This window comes from Cyanistes caeruleus, chromosome 13 (assembly GCF_971803275.1).
Source record: "Cyanistes caeruleus chromosome 13, bCyaCae1.hap1.1, whole genome shotgun sequence".
NCBI lineage: Eukaryota > Metazoa > Chordata > Aves > Passeriformes > Paridae > Cyanistes > Cyanistes caeruleus.
The window spans coordinates 19,479,789-19,495,517 of NC_141713.1; the positions used below are offsets into that span (position 1 = coordinate 19,479,789).

Genomic DNA, 15,729 nt, shown 5'->3' on the forward strand with positions numbered 1-15,729 from the left:
AGCCCTTCCCAGAAATCCCGATAGTTTCATGTTGGGCTCCTCCAGTGTTCTCAGAGACTGGAAAATGCAGAAGAAAAAGCTGCCTTGAATATGAGGTTGTTCTAAAAACAAGTAATATATCCCTGAGTGTGTCACTTAGGGATTGTTTGCTCATGAGTTGGATGGTTTAATCTCTTTAGTTTTGATCAATAAGGTGGAGCAGAGCTGCTCAAAGCCATTTAATTTGAGTTTTTAAGTGGCCTTTGTATGCAGGTGCACCCTACTCAATAGATGCTCCAAGTATTGGAAGACCTATCTATTCCTAAGGACAGGATTATTTTCCCATTGTCCACCATAAAAATGCAAATTTTGAGACTATCACAAAGTCAAACCAGCTGGATTTTTTATAAATGCTGCCACACACTTCCTAGAAGAGACTCAGGGAGGGAGGATCCTTCCTGAAAGCTGGAGACAGACGATTCCTCCTTGAGGTGGAGTTTCAGCAGCCTCCTCCAAGATGCCATCATCCATGAGGGAATTCCTGTTACTGGGCTGGGATTTGTGAGCAGGTCAGTGCTCCCCCAAACCTGGGGGATATACAGAGGTCCTGAGCGTAGCAATCCCTAATTCTTCTTGGAGCAGCTTCAGAGATAATTAGTTTTCTCCTGGGAATCTGTCAGGCATGTGAAGTTGCTGGAGTCCGTGTTTGCTGTATGGATATGAGGAGCAGTTGTGGAGCCATCAAACTGCAAAGGGCCCATTCCAGTTCTTAATGCCAGAGCACGTCATCCTCCTGGATCCTGGCTGGAGCACTGCGAGCTCTGCTGCTGGAAAATTCAGACATCTTGGCATAGATTGAGTCTATAAATACATGTAATCTGTGCAGCTGCACGAGCGCTGATCCTTGAGTGAATTAACTGGATAATTTAACCATTTCTTTTCCCTGGAGCTCTGGCTGCGTGTGGAGGAGTGGATTTGGTGGAAAGAAAACTCAAGGACACATATTCAGATCCTGGGTCTTCTTCCTTCCTTCCTCACTGGCCCAAAGGTTTTTTTAGTGATAATCACGAGTCTACAAATGAAGACCAGGGAGTTAATAATGTGTTTCTAGGGAGTAAAATAGTTCTGTTACTTCAAAATGTGAATTTATCTGAGGTATTTGTGTCTTTATAAAGGTTTGTTTCATGTCTTGGTGATGGGGATCTGAAATGGATAGATCCTTCTCTGAATCCTCAGCTCCCCAAAGTTTGTAGGAGGCTGAAGAGAGATTGCTGAGATACCCAGACGCTTCTGCCAAAAAAATTAGTAACAAAATTAAATAATCACTAAGGATTTTTCTTGAAATCCTAATAGAATTTGTCTGCCAGAACTGCATTTAGCCATGATGGAATTGTTGCCATGACATGCTGTTGATATTATGGAAACCAAAATACCCACCACAGTCCTCTAGGAGAACCATAGGATTTTTTTTACCTTTATTCCCCTTTTTTCTCCATGGTGAAATCTAATACAGTGTGTCTGGTGAATCTTTTTTAAACCTTCTGTCTGAAGATGACACTATTTCCAGTGGTTTGCAAACAACCACCAAGGCATCCTCGATCTTGAGCCTGGTGTCTCCCAAAAATCCAGCTGCTCTTGTGCTGTGGCTGAGGGGCTGCAAAGGTTTTTGCAGCAGCAACCTCCTCTCCTGCAGCTGACCACAAGATAAGGGTAAGGACTTTATGAATCCTGCTCTACTCCCAGATCCAGATCGGTGATCATCCATTTATTAATGTAGAAAGGTGGCTATGGCAGGGTTGTGACCTTGCCCCATCACGGAGCAAAGGTGGTTTTCTCCTCCTCCCCAGGTATCTCACAGGTTCCTGTGGGGAGGTTGGGTGAGGGGCTGTAGCTGGTGGCTTCAGCTGCTGCCTCATTGCTCTGGGCAGCACAGGGATGGGGACTCCTCTGCCATTCCTCTTTCAGGCTGGTGGCTTCAGGTGACACATCCCTGTTGCTCTGGGACACACTGGGTGCTGTCAGAGCATCACCTCAGCAGCGATTCTCTGTCCCCAGGCCCAGCTCCATCTCTGTGCCCTCAAGTGGCCTCCTGTGCACAGCAGATAAGCCCAGAGCAGAGCCCTGAAAATCAGAGAACACCCAGGTGCTTCTGGAAGAGGAAAACAGCATTTTTGCATTGCACCTTGCCTTTTGTTCATTTTTTTTTTAGGGCATTGCATGGATGAAGATTTAGTTTGGAGGTCACCAGTACCATACCACCCATGATGAGTTTCCTCCAAGTTTCCAGGTCTTTGGCAGTTTAAGGGCCTGGAGTATGAGTTTTTATTTCTTTATATATATCCCATTCTCCAAACTTTGTCATCTTCGTCCTCACTAATCTTCCCCCATCCCTACCAAGGCGCTTCTGGTTCTCCCCACCTCACCCACCTTTCCCTGTTCCAGCTGATGCTTTGCAAAGGTTGAGGACTCATCCTGCAGCTTTTCATCCCACAGGTCTTTGCTATTCAAGTTCTTTTCTACCTCTTTTTCCAGCTTTTGCTTACCCACCAAACCTCAGTTTCAAGGGCATGCTTTTATTGTTTTAAAAAATCGATAAATAACCAAGGTTGGGGCTGAGAAAACCTACAGAATTTGGAATACAATCAACTGGCAGGAGCTCAGGTATTCAGTGAAGTCTATTTTCTGGTGGGGTCCCTGGAGAGCTTGATGTCCCAGCCAGCAAATCTCAGCCTGCTCAGCCTGAAAAACAGAATTTCATCAGGATAATGCATCCTATGGAATGTTTGCTCAGCCATCCAAAGCTCCATAAATAGTTACGGAGGTCTGTAGGGTTTACTGGTCCTGTGCAGTAGGTGGAGAAATCCAACAGTCTGGACTAAGTCATGGTGGTGTTTGGTTAAAGGTGTGATTTGATGGTCTTGGAGGTTGGTCACTACCTCCAGTCACCTCTGAGTTTCACCTCATGATTCTGAGGAGCAACAGCCTTGAGGGAACATGACACTCCAAAATGAGTTTAGATATCTTACTTAAATATTACATTTAGAAATTAATGTGGGAGTGAATTAATTTTAAAAAGCATTTGAAAAATCTAAAATATTTAAATTTAAAATAACCTATGAAAAAGGGTCTCTCTTCTACTGCTTGGAGCACTCTTCCTTTCCTTCCAGCCAGAGTTTTTTCTGTATCTCATCACTGGTTAGGCGTTAACGCCTCCTTATTGCCTCTGAAGGCAAGAGCCAACCATCAGAAGTCAACCATTGAGGCCTGGGAGGCTCGGTTCAAATTTCTGTTTTCCTTGGAGATGGGAGAGCGGCTGTCCTCTGAGAAATGTTGCTGTCAGCTGCAGGCCACATGACCCGTGGAGAAAGAACAAGCTGCACAAGCTATTGATTTATTATTTGGCGGAACGCCATCGAATGCAACTCACGTTTGGGGGAAGAGGACGGTGTTTGGAGCACATAAATTATACTAATAAAAATCAGGATGCCGAGAGCTGTTTAAATGGTGTCTGCAGGGTAGGAAGATTTCGAAGCACATTAGTGAAATGAAGGACTGCTCTGATCAGAGCTGTGCTAGGGTGGGTTCAGGTTGGACATCAGGAGGAATTTCTTCATGGAGAGGGTGGTCAGGCACTGGAACTGCCCAGGAGGTGGAACCCCCATCCCTGGAGATGTGCAAGGAATTCCTGGACGTGGCACTCAATGCTCTGGGCTGGTGATGAGCTGGGGATCAAGCACAAGTTGGTCTGGGAGGTTTTTTCCAAGCTCAGTGATTCTGGGATCCATTGTCAGTCCCCCAGAGCTTTGTCTCGTGTCCTCCCAGCACCCTTGACTCCATGAATGTTGCATGGCTGGGACTGGGGCTGAGTGGCTTCATTTGCCACACACTTGTTTCTGGGTTTCTCCAGATGATGAGCAGTAAATATATAAATATAATACATAATGTACAACATGTGAGAGGATATATCCTAATCTGTTACATTGTTTGTATATCCTCTGATCCCATGGGTTAAATTGAGTTGGAAGGGACCTGAAAGATCATCCAGTTTCAACTCTCCTCATATGTAATTTCCTAAACTTTAATTTAATCCCAGTGCAAGGAAGTGCTGCATCTGGCAAACCCATCCCTCAGCCCATGCTCCTTGTAACTCTCCAAGTCACAGGTGCTTTCTCCCAGTGCCCTTATCCCTCTCCCAAGTCACCATGATCCCTTGAGCTTTTTTTCCTCTCCTCTGAGCTGGTTCCTTCATTTTTCCAGGTGGATGATGTTTTCTGCTGATTGTGGTTCCTACTCAGATGTATTGGCTAAATAAATGCACAGACTGTACCAGGATAAAAAAAAATTATTTTTTAATGGTACGAAAAGGGTTTGGAGTGCCAGGACAAGGGGGAATGGCTTCCCAGTGCCAGAGGGCAGGGTCAGATGGGATATTTGGAAAAAACTCTTCCCTATGAGGGTGGTGAGGCCCTAGAAGAGGACCCAGAGCAGCTGTGGCTGCCCCATCCCTGGAAGTGTTGAAGGCCAGGTCAGACAGGGCTTGGAGCAGTCTGGGCTAGTGGAAGGTGTCCCACAAGATCTTGGAAACGAAGATCTTTAAGGTCTCTTCCAACCCAACCATTCTGTGCTTCTGTTTGTGGGTTTTCATACAGTTGTGCAATGTGACCTCTCCTCTTAAGTAAGATGATGAGCAAGAAATCTTCAAAAGCCTCTAAAATACTTCAACCAACCTAAAAATTGTCTTACTGTGTCAGGACTGGGATTGGGAGTGTGTTAATTGACACAAGTGTGGAGTGGGACTGGAAAGGGGAGGAGATGTTCAGCCTCAGAGACCAGTCTGGTGCTCACCATGACCACTCCAGAGGTTCCTTCACATCTCCTAACTCTGATCCATCTTTCAAGGTGCCAACAGATGCAGATATTTCTTTTCCTCTTAAATTTTGATCACAAGAAATTAAAGGAATTGATCCAGCAGCAGATCACACAGCAATGTTAAGCTTGTGCTTCTCCTGGCTGTGTAAGGGCAGCTTGGGAAGAAGATGTTTCCACAGAGGGAGCCCATTGGATCGTGGCAATGTGTGTGCTGCCAGCTGAACCGTGCAAACCCAATTCTGCCTATTCTGAGAGCAAAATAGAATTTATGATTGAAACCCTGTTGCCACTGAAGTTCAGGGAGCTTGATTTGAGCTCAGAGATGGATTGTGTGGAGCTAGCACATGATTCTCTGGGATGAACCTGCTGGTTTAAAAAACACTTTCATGATGGAGAGTCCAAATTCCAGTAAATTCAAATCTGCCTAAATACAGCAGGGGGGAGGTTATCAGGGTGGGTGAAGAATCAGCCTCAGAATAAAACCAAATTCACGTGGCATTTGCTGAGGTGCTGCTGAAATAATCACATGGAAGAAGACAATTTCAAGGAGGACCTTGGCTTCAAGGGAAGGCTCATCAGCTCCCCTGCACTGCCCTCATGTTATCATGGACAGAGGAGGCCTTAAAAACCTGTTTATAAATCATGTGTTCATAGAGAATATGGTTAAGTATTTATACTTGTTGTGTCTGTGAGCACATGGTTAAAATATATATATCTGTTATATATTTATATTTATGTCTGTGTGTATAAATTCCTTTTCTACTGAAATTGAGAACAAACATAAAAATCCTCGTTCCTAAATGAAACCAGCGGGCTCAGCATCTTTTCCTGGAGGGATGTCGGGAACTCGTGGCATCCACCCTGTCTGCAGCACAGGCAGACTAAGGACCAGACGTTTGTCTCACTAATTTAGGAACTTTCCACATCCCATGGATTTATCATACCAAACTCATTTTAATCATCAGTTGATACCTGGATGATTCTGCTGGGCCTGGCTCACAGTGCCCACTTGTAAAACAAGTGATTAATCCTCCATGGGATGGATTAATCCTTAGGGGGGAGATTCTCTCACACCTTGGTGCCATTTCCAGCTGTGGACAAATTCTCCCAAGCTCCCCAGGATGGATTTTAGGATGCAAATGTGTCCATACATAGCCTGAAAAGAGCTTTTTTGAGGTTTAGCTCCTTAAATTTTTCATATAACAACGACCCTTTTAAACGTACGATACAAAAATATTTTGGAATTATTTTAAACTGGGGAGTTCATCTAGGAATAGTGAGGGATGTGGAAGGGGGGTTAATTTCTAGTTTCTCACTTTGCAAAGAAGCCTGAAGCTGAAGCAGATGGTGTTCAAGGCAAGAAGAGAGGAATTTCACACCCTTCTGTTGTCGGGAATTTTTATGCCAAATATATACATTTAGACATCCAAAAGTAGCTGCCTGTTGATCATATGGATCTGGATTACAGGAGCTTTTATGACAGGAGCACGGTGGGAAATGTTCCCACGTGGAGTTACGCTGGGAAAAGGGATTTTTCAGTTGATTTCTCACTTTAATCTGGGAATTTTCATTGTGTAAACAAGGTTTTTCTATGCCTCGGTAGGGAAAGGCTGGAGTAGATAAGCTCCTGGATCTGGTCTAGCTCTGCCTGGGAGGAGGAGAATGAGTTGGTGGAGGTTTCTGCTGCTCTTGGGGTTTGTGAATCTTATTTTAGGGGCTGTTTCTCAATTCTCACTGTGACTAATGGCAATAGCCCTGTGGGATGAGACATCTTCCTCCAGGGTGCTGAAACACTGAGGGATTTTCAGGGCTTTTGGCTTGCAGGACGTGTGGATGGATGCCCAAAGCCCTCCAGACGTCTTTAAATCATGGGAAAATTTGTATCTTTGATATCCCATGATAGGGCAACAAATTCCACGTATCATGGTAAAACTTTTGTCTTTAGATGAGGCTTTTCACCACCTTTTGACTTCACTTTCCTAAGCCCTGAGTTTTGTGCTTTTAGACTGGCAGGGAATTTATTATGGCTTTTAGTTTGTATTTTTATCATGTCTTCAGTTTCATTTAATCTCTGCATTTCCTCTTCTCTGAAGTTTTTCAAGCCTGGTCCCTCCCTCCCCACCTCTGAATTTTACCACATGATTTTGGGTAGCAGCAGCACCCAGGAACCCTGATACTCCAAAGGGAGCTTAGATATCTTATTTAGATACCATATTTTTCACAGATATCCTGTCTAGATAAGTGTGAGTTTAAAAATAATTTTTAACTTTTTCTCCCCTAGTTACACTTTTTAGCATTTGTGTTTATTTACTGATGACTGTGGCTGGGTACAGAGTAATTGATGATCACATGTGGAGGTGTAAAGACATTTTCCAGCATCTCCAAGGTTTTGTTTGGCTTGTGGGTGTTTTCTCCCACTCAGGATAAAGAAATCTCTAATTCTGCCCTGGATTAGAGTGTTTTGGTTTGGTTTAGCACCAAAATAAAGTCCTGATAACAGAAATGGTCCAACACTCCTGTAGAGATAACAGGACTTGGTTCTCAACAACTCCAACTATAAAATTACACTATATTTCTGTTCCTAGCAGGAGGGTTTCCATCAGGCCTTGCAGCCCAGTTGGGAAGGTTTTTCCTGATGCACGGCATGTGTGTTTTAATTTTAAATTCATTGTTCTGTGCCATGGGCAGCATTCGTGCTCTGGGTCAGTGTAGGCAGGCAGAGTTTCTCTTTAACAGAGTTTTAACAGCTTCCCCTTTCCTAGAGTTCCAGTAATTTTCCTACTTAAAAATGTTGGATATTCTGCCCCACTCTGTTTGGTACCCCAAATTTTACATGCTGCTTTGCCTCAGCTAACACTGCGTGAGAGTAAAGATTTACTCTCATATTCCACATGCATTTCAAAGTCTGCATCCCCATTTTATATCTTTTCTTAATATATATGAGCATCATAAACTGTGTTTTATTCAGATCCCTTCAGTGACCCTGTGCTGACATACTGCCAAGGTCTCTCTCCATGCTTAGGGCAGCAAAGTTGTTTCTGAATTCCCACTTGGGAAGCAGGAATTTCCTCATGGGGTCCATAGAGGTCACCTGGAGAACAATCTGTAGCATCTCACCCAATAATTAAATGAAAATATGAAGCTGCTGGACACTGAAAAAAACCCTTAATGTCTTTTTTCAGTTCTTTGCTCCATTTCTTTTGCCAAGTTTGGGAGCTCAGTGCTCTTCTCTCCAGTGAACTTGCATCACTTCACTTTCCAGCAGATCAGGTTTCAGGTATCCAGGGATGGGAGGAGTAAATCCTTAAGTTTTTATTGCAAGAAAGGATGCCAAAACTGGGGGTCTGTGGACTTCACTGCACTAGAAACTTTTGCAGATAGTGGCAATGTCAACAATTTGGTTCTTAATATAAAGATGATCTTCCAGGAATAGGACATTTGAATGCGGGCCTAAACAAAACTTAGTTTTAAATCAAGGTATGCATTTAAGGTGATTTTAATCAACCTCTGGCTTGAGGGTGTTTTTGGTTTTGATTTTTTATTGGACTGAAAGTGTTTCATGTTGTTTTTGTCTTGTTAAATGGAAACCTCATGTTGTTTGAATGGAATTCCTTAATATTCCAGTGCTCCAGGACCCTGCATCCATCAAAGGATGGCAGGGGCTTTGTTGTCATACTCACAGATGAAGGAATGTTTTGGAGGTAGCTTGTAAGGATATCTCCTGAATTCTGCAGGAAGATGGTCATTGGAAAACAAATATAGGAATCATAAGGAATATTAACTACTGCAGTTTAATTAATAGACAGCAATGATTTTATTCTCTAGCTTCTGTCTTTTTGTGGACAGTGTGCAGGGTGTTCTGCAGAAATTACATCAGGCCATCCCAAAGCCATAGTTGTATCCCTTGAGCTGAGATTCTGAAGGCAATCCCAAATGAAAAACTGGGAAAATGCTAGGAAAAAAGAAGTAAGGGGAATTTATCTTCATTTAAGCTTTGGAGCAGTTGCTCTGGAATAGTTCCTGCTGCCTGTCTTGAAACGAGAGCAAATCTCTGAGTTATTGTGGAAAAGGTTGTTTGTTGATGACTTGAATCCCTCTTCCCATTTGGCCAGAGTGGGAACAGGTTGTGTGGGGGATGGAAGGGAGGGGAGAACCCCAGAGCCTGGGAGTGAGTGTTTCTGACCCAGCTCAGAGGAAGAAGGAGCAGAGGAGGGAGAAATAGCCAAAATCCCACAGCTGAAGGGAATGAAGGCAGGAGGGACCTGATGACTGACCATCAGGTCTGGGGAACCGCTGAAAATTAGTCCAGAGAAGTAGAGACCTCAGACTCTGGTCTTTTTTGGTCATTTACTAGACTATTTCTAAAAACTCCATATCTGGCATTGCTGATTAGTGCTTTTTCACTGATCCCAGCAGCAGTGTAAGTTTTTTGTGTGGCCAGAGGAGTTTCACAGCACATTTGCTGTGCAGCTGCTGAGTGTCCCATGTGGAATTGTGGGTGTCTGGAGGCCTTCTAGAGCGATGGTTTCTCAGCTTAGATGTGTGGAGATGTAAAACTCTACATGATTTATGGGGCTTTTTGGGGCAAAATATGTAAAGCCCCCCAACAAGAACTTCAACAAAGAGTCATGATAATAAATATAAAATTTGGTAACACCCTCCTGCCACCACTGAAATAATGCTGCTCTTGGCTCATCACACCAAGGTTTTATTGCTCACCACATGCTCCTGAGCAGTCCTGAGCTGGCAAAGCTGGGCCTAATGGACCCTGCAGTCCATTAAGGGGCTGTTGGAAGTAGGCAGTTGATGGATGGTGCTGAATCCCAGTGACTCTCTGGGAAATCCCTCGGGAGCAGCTCATGCCTGCTCTGAGATACACAGCCTACGATTGCTGCATAGAAGCTTTTTCCTGGCTTGCCCTGGAAGTGCCATGAGTTATAATCCAATTTGTGATTTTTCATTGCCTATAGTTCAGCAGGGACTTGAGAATGTTGTTGTGAGGTTCTGCTGTGTCCTGGTTGCTCAGCCAGAAGTGAAGGTAAAAGATTAAAAAATAAAAGGAGAAAACAAAATTCATAATACAGAGCCATTCCTTATTTTCTGAATTTCTTTTTCCCAATGGGATGTTGTATATTTTGTAATCCCAAAGGCTTTAGGGATGTTAGAAACTCCTTCTAAGGCAGCACACACAGCTCTATTTGTCTGTATTGTTGTTGTAAGATTATACAATGTCTCCAATACTGAAATCAAGACATTCTAGGGGTTATTTTAGCAAAAAATTTCCTCGTGAAACGTCTCAAAGCTCTTCAGGCTCTTTATTTCTAAGAATATCTGTGGAGTTCATGTTCATTTTGGATGAGGATGGGCATACTTCTTTTAAAGTTGTTTGTTCATATTAAAAATAAAGACAGAGGCAGCAATCATAATGAATCTGATTATTGTTGGAAAGATGCATCCTATTAGGCTTTTGAAACCTGTTTCCTTTTTATCTTCAATTCTGACATCAAAATGTCCTGTGATAGAGAAGTAAAAAGGCAGCTGGATCAGTAGGACTTTGTCCAACACATGGAGTAAGATGCATGTTAGACATGGGGTCACAAGTCCTCAAACATATGATAAAAAATATGATTTTTAAACTCTACTTTCATTTAGATGCCCTAAAATAATTCTGCATAAGACTTCTTGAAGTAATCCGTTGCAAGCATGTTCAGGGGAGATAACCTTTGTAGGAGAGAAAGGGTTAGAACTATTTTGGTGGAAATGAAGAGCATTTTTTGCCTGAGCTTGAATTTGAAGGCAGATCCTCAGTTTTACTGTAGAGGGTGGTGGTTCTGCTGGTCTTGGAGCAGTGGCTTTGGCTAGCTGGGGGTCTCTTCGTTAGCCCAGATAGCAGCAGCCATGAATAGCGGGAGATACGGAAGCAGGAAAGGGAGCTTTGCTGCTTTTTCTGTGTAATTCCTGCATTGTAGCACAATTTCCTTCCAGCAACTGAATGCTAAATATTAATTGATGCAAATTGTGTGACACTTTGATGGGTGGGAAGTTCCACATGCCTCAGCCACAATCACTGGGAACCCCAAAACCCCTCAGATCCCAAAGCATGGGAAGAAGAATCTGCCCTTGTGCCCCCCTCAGGTGAGACCTGACCTGCAGAGCTGCCTCAGCCCTGGGATCCAGCATCAAAAGGACCTGGAGCTGCTGGAGTGAGTCCAGAGGAGGCCACAGAGATGCTCCAAGGGCTGGAGCCCCTCTGCTCTGGAGCCAGGCTGGGAGAGCTGGGGGTGCTCACCTGGAGAGGAGAAGGCTCCAGGGAGAGCTCAGAGCCCCTTCCAGGGCCTGAAGGGGTTCCAGGAGAGCTGGAGAGGGACTGGGGACAAGGGATGGAGGGACAGAACAAGGGAGAATGGTTTCCCACTGCCAGAGGGCAGGGTTAGATGGATATTGGGAAGAAATTGATCCCTGTGAGGGTGGTGAGGGCCTGGCACAGGGTGACCAGAGAAGCTACAGCTGCCCCATCCCTGGAAATGTTCCAGGCCAGGTTGGACAGGGCTTGGAGCAACCTGGCTAGTGAAAGTTGCTGCTGTCCATGGCAGGGGGTGGAACAAGAAGAGCTTTAAGGTCTCTTCCAGCCCAAACTGTGCTGTGATTAAGAGGCAATACAGGAAAAGGAAAGGGGGAGTCCACGCTGGATGTTCTTGGCAGGCTTGGACCCCCACACAGCCACCCCATGTCCAAAGAAACTTCTGGTGCACCTGAAATTGGGAAATGCTCTGTGCTTCGTTTTGTTTGAGGTCGTTCCAGAGGTTCTTTATCTTTTTCTTTGGAATCACAGGAAGCATTGATGCATTATTTACAGGATGTCTGTTTTGGTAAACAGTGTATCAGTTTTCACAAAAGCCTTTGGATTTTGTCTTTTTTTTTTGCTTACACCAAATCATCATTATGTCATCTGTGGGGCTTTGGGGTTTTTTAGGAGGAATATAGAGCAGAAGGAATTAGCTGGCACAACATTGACTACATAGACAACTCCAGCTGCATCAACCTGATCAGCAAGAAGCCAACGGGGCTGCTCCACCTGCTGGATGAGGAAAGCAAGTGAGTAGGAAAATGCTGGCTTTGGAAATGAAATTTGGTTTTTCAGTTAAAATGTGTTTATTCTTCAGCTTTCTGGGAAAAAAACAACTTCCCAGAAAGGTGCTAATAGCTCTCTGGGCTGATTGGTGTTTCTAGTGTTGTTTTTGAGGTGGCAACACACAGAGTGGAGAATCAGCCAGCTGAGCAAAAAGCCTTAAAAATAATAATTAAAATTCCTTTCCAGAATTTATTCTATTAAAAGGAAGAGAAAAGGTTTCTTTTGCTTCTCTCTTCATTTCTTTCCCTATCTCTTGGGGTGTGACAGCGTGAAGGTGCTGAACGCAGGACCATGAGTTGAAGCAGGATGTGTAGGTGCTGTTATTGAGACATAAGGTGGATTTATCAGTTTACTGGTAAAAATTGAACCAGAGTGAAGTGAGGACACTTGTCCATAGGGGCTGCATTTCCACAGGGTTTTATGGGCATCAGGAACTTGGCTCAGGTTTGCATCCTTGGTTGAATCCATCTGTCTCAGGAGAAGTTCTTGGGTGAACATGTGGCTTCTGGGGCTGCCTTGGTGTGGAAACTTTGGAGTAGAACCTTTCTCCCATCGGATGCTCGTGCCAGTTTCCTCCCTGGGAAAGGCAGGGAAAGGCCAGGTGGTTTTGCTGAGGTCACCTCAGATACACATGGCCAGGGCATGAGGTCTTCTCCCACCATTTGCCTTTGCAGATTTCTCCCCCACTTCTTGTCTCATTGACAGGAGAGCAGCAGTGATGCTCTCCCAGTGATACTGTTCTGGGATAAATCAACTTAAATTGGGTAAAGTTGTGAAATACATTCCCATGCAGCAGATTTCCATGAAGTTTGAGGATGGAGGGTTGGCTTTCTCTTACCAAGAGGCTCTGCTGAAGCAGACTGAGAAGTGGAAGCTCAGAATGTCTCTGTTTTCCCTTTTGTGGACAAGAAAGAAGTGGAAAAGTTTTCCCGTTGGGTTTACAGTTTCTTCCTTTCAATTCTCTCCACTCAGTTTTCCTCAAGCCACAAACCAGACACTGCTGGACAAATTCAAGCGTCAGCACGAAGGGAACTCCTACATTGAATTCCCAGCAGTGATGGAGCCAGCTTTCATCATCAAACACTACGCGGGCAAAGTGAAGTACGGAGTCAAGGTCTGTCCCCCAGCTGTTCCCTGGCAGTTGCTTTCATCTAAATCAGGGATTGGGAAGGGAAGCCCCAGAGGCTCCACAGAGATGTTTTGGAGAGGACTTGGCCCAAGAAGATGGGATGGCCAGGAGAAAAGTTTTTGGGGAAATGAAAATGTGACAGGGACAGGATCTTCCTGTTTTCCTCCACGTGAGCATTTCGGGAAGAATTTAGGGATATGCAGTGAGCTCAGTGCTACACCTGAATGACAAGTTGAACTTGGGTGTCTGGTGGCCTTTCTGGGCTTGGTTTGTCTAGAAAACCCAGTGTTTTCCTCATCATTAGCCACTTTTAATACAGGTTATATGTGCTTAGGTCTCAGCATCCCACTGCCACAGGTACTTTCTGGAATCCCACACGAATGATTCCAAAGTTGTCTCTTTCTATTCATGCCAGTTATTAACAGAAGGAATTCTGGTGATCAGATGAGCCTGTGTGAGAAACAGCCTCAGGATTTGCAGCTGTAAATCTCTCATCCTCTTTCTGATGCAAGAAATGCACGTGATAAGCATCAGAGCTGATGGTCATCAAGAGCCATCTGATACGGGAGCAGGAGAGAAAAAAGAAACAGGATTCAATAGTTGTGCTGGCCCAGAGATAGCCTGGAAGATCCTACCTGGATTACTGTGTGGATATTGTTTATTTTCCTCTTCCCTCCTCCTCCTTCCCTAGGATTTCCGAGAGAAGAACACGGATCACATGCGCCCAGACATCGTTGCTCTCCTGCGGAGCAGCAAGAACGCCTTTATCTGTGGGATGATCGGGATTGATCCCGTGGCTGTTTTCCGCTGGGCCGTCCTGAGGGCCTTTTTCAGGGCTATGGTTGCCTTTAGGGAGGCTGGAAAACGATACGTGGAAAAGAAAACTGGTACGTGTGCTCATCACCTGGTCTGGAGCCTGTTCTCCACTGGCAATTTGGGTTTAATGTGTTATTACTGTGTTTTAAGTAGCCTGACTTAATAGGAGTTCTGAATCTATTAGAAAACTCTTTGAAATAACAGGTAGGTTTCTCGTGGAAGTCACATTTAAAGGTACCATTTGGATTTTAACATATCATAAGGAAATATTTTCATTTTACTGCTGCTTTAATTTTTCCTTTTTGTAGGATGCATGGATAGAAAAACCCAAGTCATTCAAACAGAGACAAATAAATTATCCAGCAAAAAAAGCAAATTATTTTTATAATAATTCTTGAACTGTTGGTTACATCTGGAAACAAAAAAAGGCAATAAATCTTCCTATCATTTTCCAAGCTGTTCACATTTTCAGCTGCAGGAGAGCATATCTCTTGTCTAGCAAAATTCATGCCTTTGCAGCCATCCAGAACTACGGATCACAGGGGCATTAAATTAAAGGAAAGTGATGGTGCATCATCATGCTGTGGCAGGCAAGACCTGACTGTGCCTTTAGACCATTTCTCTGCGTAAAGCAATTTCGGAAAGACGGGTACAAGCTATTACTGTTCATTTCTGGGCACAAGAGGGCTTGAAATCCGTGATGGAATTAGAGCCTCAGCTGGGAAAATGTCAGCTGGGTTAAAATTAAACGCAGAGCTGCATCATGAATTACTTTGTAATCAGTGAGATTTGCATCGTGGAGAGTGAGGGAGCCTGGGACAAAGAGCATAGGGATGCAAACTCTTCAAGCAGAATTAAAATTTTCTTGGGAGCAAATCCCAAGAAGAGCAGGAGGCAAAAAAATCAACTTTCAGCTCTTGAGGTTCTTCCTCTGACACCTCTTGGATGCAGCATAAGAGCCGATTCTCTTGAGCCTGGGTCTGTCTGGCACATCAAGGCAGCATTTTTGGTCAGAGTAACTGAAGAGGGAGATGGCAAAGATGTTTGGCATTGGGAGAAAGGCCACTCCAAAGAGGTGGTTTCCAAAATCCATCTTTGCATTTTCATCTTGAACAAACCCCAGGCTGAACTCAAATGAGGTAATCTGGAAGATAAGAAAAAATCATTCAATCTCAGGAACTAAGAGCTGATTTCAAGCCCTGCTTCGCTTCTGTGTCTCTGGCAACTGGTCCTGTACACTGCCGTGCTCGTCTCCTCACTCCCACTTCTCAGTCCAGAGTTTGTAGTGGTAACTTGCTTATATCTCTCTATATCTATCTATATCAATAGATACAATAGATATGATCCTACGTACATGATTATAGATATATAGATATAACTGGATGAGTCCAGGAGGTCTTGAAACAATTCTGAGACTCGGTTCTTGCATCACCTTCTCTTTCCGTACCAAAATTAACCAATACATGGTTATGGCTGAATTTCTAAACCTTTTCATGGTGCTGCTCCATTATCTGTCCATGTCCTTTAGCCTGTATTCAAATGGCTCTGTGCTTTGTACCCTCTGGGTTTTGAGTCAAAGAAAACCAAACCCCTCAGAAAGCTGGATAAGGTTTGTCTTAAACTTTACAGCAATCCTCAGGTCATTTATACCCTGAGCTTCTATGTGCATCAATCTGGGAAAAAGTCATGAGAAAGTCTCCATTATGCAGGCAGCACTAGTAGGAGGTGATTACCTAAATCTGAATTCCACACTGAGGTACACCTCATCTGTGGAGAAAATTTAGCCTACAGGCAATGGCAGAGC

General features: G+C 44.0%; 1 protein-coding gene across 26 annotated transcripts in view; it reads left to right on the plus strand.

The window, feature by feature from the left end:
* The window catches only part of MYO9A (myosin IXA), a 171,924-nt gene that overhangs the window by 112,281 nt on the left and 43,914 nt on the right, over positions 1–15,729 (plus strand). For all 26 annotated transcript variants that reach the window (XM_086848501.1, XM_086848505.1, XM_086848504.1 and 23 more), the window contains 3 exons: positions 11,822–11,943; positions 12,953–13,094; positions 13,801–13,996. In XM_086848501.1, the coding sequence (XP_086704627.1) occupies positions 11,822–11,943; positions 12,953–13,094; positions 13,801–13,996 (460 nt within the window). The remainder of the gene's footprint in view (positions 1–11,821; positions 11,944–12,952; positions 13,095–13,800; positions 13,997–15,729) is intronic.